This window comes from Malus sylvestris, chromosome 13 (genome assembly GCF_916048215.2).
Source record: "Malus sylvestris chromosome 13, drMalSylv7.2, whole genome shotgun sequence".
Taxonomy (NCBI): domain Eukaryota; kingdom Viridiplantae; phylum Streptophyta; class Magnoliopsida; order Rosales; family Rosaceae; genus Malus; species Malus sylvestris.
In genome coordinates this window covers 35,346,769-35,353,509 of record NC_062272.1, presented here as the reverse complement: position 1 = coordinate 35,353,509, position 6,741 = coordinate 35,346,769, and the positions used below count along the sequence as shown (strand labels likewise).

General features: G+C 44.5%; 1 protein-coding gene across 2 annotated transcripts; it reads right to left on the bottom strand.

The window, feature by feature from the left end:
• Window positions 1-2,934: 2,934 nt before the first annotated feature.
• Window positions 2,935-5,803, bottom strand: LOC126596604 (uncharacterized). Of its 2 annotated transcripts, none has more exons than XM_050263245.1 (2): window positions 5,490-5,803; window positions 2,935-4,574 (listed from the first exon to the last, which is right to left on the bottom strand). In XM_050263245.1, the coding sequence occupies exon 2, from the start codon at window positions 3,782-3,784 to the stop codon at window positions 3,110-3,112; it is 675 nt and encodes a 224-aa protein (XP_050119202.1). In that variant the 5' UTR covers window positions 3,785-4,574; window positions 5,490-5,803; the 3' UTR covers window positions 2,935-3,109. The 2 variants fall into 2 exon arrangements, with proteins under 2 accessions (XP_050119202.1, XP_050119201.1); XM_050263244.1 differs by lacking the exon at window positions 5,490-5,803 and adding an exon at window positions 4,793-5,106.
• Between the last annotated feature and the right edge of the window lie 938 nt (window positions 5,804-6,741).

Genomic DNA, 6,741 nt, shown 5'->3' with positions numbered 1-6,741 from the left:
TAGGAACGTGGAATATAGGAACCTTAACGGGAAAATCTATGGAAGTAGTGGAAGTTATGGTGAGGAGAAGGATAAATATTATGTGCCTACAAGAAACTAAGTGGGTTGGTAGTAAGGCAAAGGATCTAGAAAACTCAGGGTTTAAACTTTGGTATTCGGGCACAAATAGAACGAGAAACGGTGTTGGCATCATCGTGGACAAGACCTTGGTACAAGATGTTGTAGATGTCAAGAGGGTAGGAGATAGAATCATGGCAATCAAGATTGTAATAGGACAAGAACTTATCAATGTGATTAGTGCGTACGCACCTCAAGTAGGGTTGGATACGAGTTCGAAGGAGAAATTTTGGGAAGATCTTGGAGACTTGGTGCAAGGAATTGCTCAGACGGAGAAGTTATTTATAGGAGGAGATTTAAATGGACACGTGGGCAGGGAGACAGGCAACTATGGAGGTTTTCATGGTGGCCATGGTTTTGGGGAGAGAAACGAGGATGGGGAAGCTATCTTGGATTTTGCAATGGCATATGATCTTTTCTTAGCCAACACCTTCTTTAAGAAGAGAGAAGAACATGTGATCACCTACAAGAGTGGGTCGTCAAAAACACAAATAGATTTTCTTCTAATGAGGAAAGGGGATCGTATAACTTGTAAGGATTGCAAAGTTATACCAGGAGAGAGCGTGGCTAATCAACATCGCTTGTTGGTGATGGATGTACATATCAAAAGAGTAAGACAAAAGAACAAGACTTGGAAGTGCCCAAGGACTAGATGGTGGAATCTAAAAGAAGAAAAACAAGTCATTTTCAAAGAGAAGGTAATCACCCAATGTGTGTGGGATAGAGAGGGGGAAGCTAGCCAAATGTGGGATTCCATGGCTAGTTGTATCCGAAAAGTAGCAAAAGAGGTATTAGGAGAGTCCAAGGGCTTTGCCCCACACCAAAAGGAATCTTGGTGGTGGAATGAGGAGGTACAAACAAAGGTGAAGGCTAAGAAGGAATGTTGTAAAGCCTTATACAAGGAGAGGACCGATGAAAATGGTGAAAGGTATAGAAAAGCAAAGCAAGAGGCGAAAAAAGCTGTCAGAGAAGCTAAGTTAGCGGCTTACGACGATATGTATAAACGACTAGATACCAAAGAAGGAGAGTTGGATATCTATAAACTATCTAGAGCAAGGGAAAAGAAGACAAGGGACCTAAACCAAGTGAGGTGCATCAAGGATGAGGATGGAAAGGTTCTTGCTACAGAGAACACGGTTAAAGACAGATGGAGAGGTTATTTTCATAATCTTTTCAATGAAGGACATGAAATGAGTGATTCTTTAGGGGAGTTAAGTAACTCAGAAGAGTGTAGAAACTACTCTTTTTATCGTCGAATCCGGAAGGAAGAAGTGGTTGTAGCTTTGAAGAAGATGAAGCATAAAAAAGCAATAGGCCCAGACAATATACCAATCGAAGTGTGGAAACTTTTGGGAGAGACAGGTATAACATGGCTCACTGACCTTTTCAATAGGATTTTGAAAACGAAGAAGATGCCAAATGAGTGGCGAACGAGCACTTTGGTGCCTATCTACAAGAATAAGGGCGACGTACAAAATTGCATGAACTATAGGGGTATTAAGCTAATGAGTCATACAATGAAGCTCTGGGAGAGAGTCATTGAGCATAGATTGAGGCAAGAGACACGGGTTTCGGACAACCAATTCGGGTTCATGCCAGGGCGCTCAACCATGGAGGCAATCTATCTCTTACGAAGATTGATGGAAAGATATAGAGATGGGAAAAAGGATTTACACATGGTCTTTATAGATTTGGAAAAAGCGTATGATAGGGTCCCAAGAGACATTCTTTGGAGGATTTTAGAGAAGAAAGGAGTACGAGTAGCTTATATCCAAGCTATAAAGGATATGTATGAAGGAGCAAAGACTGCCGTAAGAACTCATGAAGGACAAACCGAAAGCTTTCCCATAACTATAGGATTACATCAAGGCTTATCCTTAAGTCCTTACCTTTTTGCGTTGGTAATGGATGAGTTAACAGGACATATTCAAGATGATATTCCTTGGTGTATGCTTTTCGCAGACGATATAGTGTTGATAGATGAAACTCAGGAAGGGGTAAATGCAAAGCTTAACCTTTGGAGAGAAGTGTTGGAATCTAAAGGTCTTCGCCTAAGCCGATCAAAGACAGAATATATGGAGTGCAAGTTCAGTGCAAATGGAGGCCAAAACGAGTTAGGGGTGAGGATCGGAGATCAAGAAATACCAAAAAGCGACCGTTTTCGTTACCTAGGATCTATCTTGCAAAAGAACGGAGAATTAGATGGAGATCTCAACCATAGAATACAAGCTGGATGGATGAAGTGGAAGAGTGCATCCGGCGTGTTGTGTGACCGCCGTATGCCATTGAAGCTCAAGGGAAAATTTTATAGGATGGCAATAAGGCCGGCGATGCTGTATGGCACAGAATGTTGGGCGGTGAAACATCAACACGTACACAAAATGGGTGTAGCGGAGATGAGGATGCTTCGTTGGATGTGTGGGCACACGAGAAAGGATAAGATTAGGAATGAGGATATCCGGGGTAAAGTAGGAGTAGCCGAAATTGAAGGAAAGATGAGAGAAAATCGGTTACGGTGGTTTGGACATGTGCAAAGAAGGCCTACTGACGCTCCGATTAGAAGATGCGACTATGGGACAGAGGTTCAGGGCCGAAGGGGTAGAGGAAGACCTAGGAAAACTTTGGAAGAGACTCTAAGAAAAGACTTAGAGTACTTGGATCTAATGAAGGACATGACACATGATCGAGCACAATGGCGTTCTAAGATTCATATAGCTGATCCCACTCAGTGACTTGGATTTTCCAAGTCTCCAACCGAGAAGTTTTCCTCACTCGGGAAATTAAGGGAACACTACCCCAACCTACATGCTCCACTCAGAAAGCTTCAACATACAAGCTTCAACAAAAGAAAATTCAAAGAACTTAGCGAAGAAGGCTTTGGTGTATTTAACACAATACGTTGAAATGAAGGAAAGCTTATTTATTGATATCCCCGATCAGCTACAAATATGTACATATACATGAGTCAAAATAAACACACAAGACGGAGCCTTCACAAAGGTTGCTTAGGAGAAGTTTCAGCAGTCGGTAGAGCCCCAGAAAGAGAAGGCACCGGAGGGGGATCATTTGGAGCCTCAGTACTGGACAGAACCCTAGAAGGAGGAGGCATCAGAGGTTGATCATTCGGAGCTTCATTACGCGGTACAGCCCCAGAAGACGAAGGCAATAAATGCCTTTGGAACAAACCCACAAATCTCTGATGATCAAGTAAAACCTGACCATCAGTTTCCTTCATCTGGTCAAGCTTCCTCTTCATGTTTGTAGCATAGTCATGTGCGAGCCGGTGCAACTGTTTATTCTCATGCTTGAGCCCTCTAATCTCCTGTTTGAGACTCATCACTTCAGCCGCCAAGGATTCAACTTGGCGGGTTCGAGCAAATAGGCGTTGGGCCATATTAGACACAGAACCTGCACACTGAACACTGAGAGCCAGCGAATCCTTAACAGCTAACTCATCAGACCGTTTGGAAAGTAGTCTGTTATCTTTGGGAGTGAGAAGGTTCCTGGCCACCACCGCAGCGGTCATATCATTCTTCATCACGGAATCCCCAACGGTAAGAGGACCAGTAGGGGAGACGAAGGATGGGCGCCATATGTTGTCTGGAGAAGGCGGGGCTGCCTCTTCAACAAGGTTCAAGTCAAAACGACGGTCGGAGGGGCCAGACATTTTCAAAGGTGTTGAAGAGAGAAGAGGTCGGACAAATCAAGATCTTAGAAGTGCAAGAATGAAGCTTCTACTGGTGGAGATTCAAGTGTGCTTTGGAACTTAATGTCAGCCTCTATAAAAATCTGCACTCGACGGAGCTTCAGAAATCGAAGAGGCGCCTGCTCAGAAATCGAAGAGGCGTTTGCTTTCTCAAAAGCTAGGCTGCTTAGAGATCACGAGGGTTGATCTCAGAAATCGAAGAGGCGTTTGCTTTCTCAAAAGTTGGGCTGCTCAAAGACCACGAAGGCCGATCTCAGAAATCGAAGAGGCGCTCGCTTTCTCAAAAGCTGGGCTCCCCAGAGACCACGAGGGCCGATCTCAGAAATCGAAGAGGCACCTACTTTTCCAGCCTTGTCAGCACCCGTCACACGCACACTCAGCTTTGCAGAAATTATGGGCATTCTGTCGAAGACTTCTGGGGAAGTAGAAAACACATGAATCTTACTGTTCAATCACTCACTTCCCACACGCAACAATAGCTCATGGGTACCACAGATAACTTTGTCAAAGTTCTCTGCCAAAGTTGAGCACGTGAAGCTTGCAGCTCCCACTACATCGCTCTGACCAAGAAGGGTAAAAGAATAGCAAAGAAACAACACTAACAAAGTTTAGACCCATAAATTTTGAAGGTCTAGCTACCATATTATTACCCACAAGGGTAAAGGAACAGTACCACTGCTGGATAATTGGAAAGTCCCTGTGTGTCAACCTCTGTGCTTCGTGGCAAGGTAGACTAGCAAACATGCCCAACCTTTACTCACATTCGAGAAAACACTCCCAATAAGATTGCTTGCTCCAAAATCGAAGAGGCACCGTCCTCCGAATCTCGAGAGCCAGACTCCCAACATGACTACTTTCCTAAAAATCGAAGAGAGGGTAAAGGAACAGTACCATTGCTGGATAATTGGAAAGTCCCTGTGTGTTAACCTCTGTGCTTCGTGGCAAGGTAGACTAGCAAACATGCCCAACCTTTACTCACATTCGAGAAAACACTCCCAACAAGATTGCTTGCTCCAAAATCGAAGAGGCACCGCCCTCCGAATCTCGAGAGCCAGACTCCCAACGTGATTACTTTCTCAAAAATCGAAGAGACACTGCTCCCCGAATCTTCGAGAGCCAGACCCCCAGCATGATTGCTTTATCAAAAATCGATGAGGCATCGTTCTCCGAATCAATCGAAGAGGCGCTCGCTTTCTCAAAAGCTGGGCTGCTCAGAGACCACGAGGGCCGATCTCAGAAATCGAAGAGGCACCTACTTTTCTAGCCTTGTCAGCACCTGTCACACGCACACTCAGCTTTGCAGAAATTATGGGCATTCTGTCGAAGACTTCTGGTGAAGTAGAAAGCACATGAATCTTACTGTTCAATCACCCACTTCCCACACGCAACAATAGCTCATGGGTACCACAGATAACTTTGCCAAAGTTCTCTGCCAAAGTTGAGCACGTGAAGCTTGCAGCTCCCACTACATCGCTCTGACCAAGAAAGGTAAAAGAATAGCAAAGAAACAGCACTAACAAAGTTTAGACACATAAATTTTGAAGGTCTAGCTACCAAATTATTACCCACAAGGGTAAAGGAACAGTACCACTGCTGGATAATTGGAAAGTCCCTGTGTGTCAACCTCTGTGCTTCGTGGCAAGGTAGACTAGCAAACATGCCCAACCTTTACTCACTTTCGAGAAAACACTCCCAACAAGATTGCTTGCTCCAAAATCGAAGAGGCACCGTCCTCCGAATCTCGAGAGCCAGACTCCCAACATGACTACTTTCTCAAAAGCGAAGAGAGGGTAAAGGAACAGTACCATTGCTGGATAATTGGAAAGTCCCTGTGTGTCAACCTTTGTGCTTCGTGGCAAGGTAGACTAGCAAACATGCCCAACCTTTACTCACATTCGAGACAACACTCCCAACAGGATTGCTTGCTCCAAAATCGAAGAGGCACCGCCCTCCGAATCTCGAGAGCCAGACTCCCAACATGATTACTTCCTAAAAAATCGAAGAGACACTGCTCTACGAATCTCGAGAGCCAGACCCCCAGCATGATTGCTTTCTCAAAAATCGAAGAGGCATCGTTCTCCGAATCTCGAGAGCCAGATACCACAGACCACTTTTTCAAAGTGCTCTGACAGAGTTAAAACATGTGAAACTGGCAGCTCCCACTACCGTGCTATGACCAAGCAGGGTAAAGGAATAGCATTACTACTTGTTGTTAGGGAGACTCCTATATATGTCGACCTCCATCCCCAACGGACAGGCAGACCTGCAAAAATGCTCAACCCTTCATCATATCTGAGAGGGCACTCCCAACGAAGCCTTTCGAAATATTCAGCTTTCTTTCCCCCCGATAATACCTCTGCAAACAAGCTATACTAGAGCAAGAATATCTCATATCATCAGGGTTAAAAGCAAGAGTATCCCATATCATGCTTTTTCCCTGCCTTTTCCTTTGGCCTTGTTTTTACCTGCAAGACAAGGAGAAAGAGAGCAATCAGTCAGCACTTGGAATCAAGCTTCCAGCCAGGAACTGACTGCCTGGAACCCCTTACCTGATTACTTACCTGGCATTGCTCTCGAGTACTCATCTTCAACATCTTATGTTTCCAGGGAAGATTCCGCATCTGCTTGAGGAACAGATAGGGCAAGTGCGAAGGATACAAGGAAGCATGTGGAGACAAGCGTAACAGCACACGTGCCGATACATCCATTACTCTGTCAAAAGCAAAAGTATCCCATATCAGCAGGGTGGAACGTACTCTAGATTTGATGGACTTGTTTTGACCCTCAAATTCTTCAGTCGGCCTTATACTCTGGAGGAAACCAGAAAACCCTCCAGCTCAGTTCAAGAATAAGCCTGTGGAAAGTTACTTCTTCAAAAGCAAAAGTATCTCATATCATCTCTTCTCATTTTTCTTCTC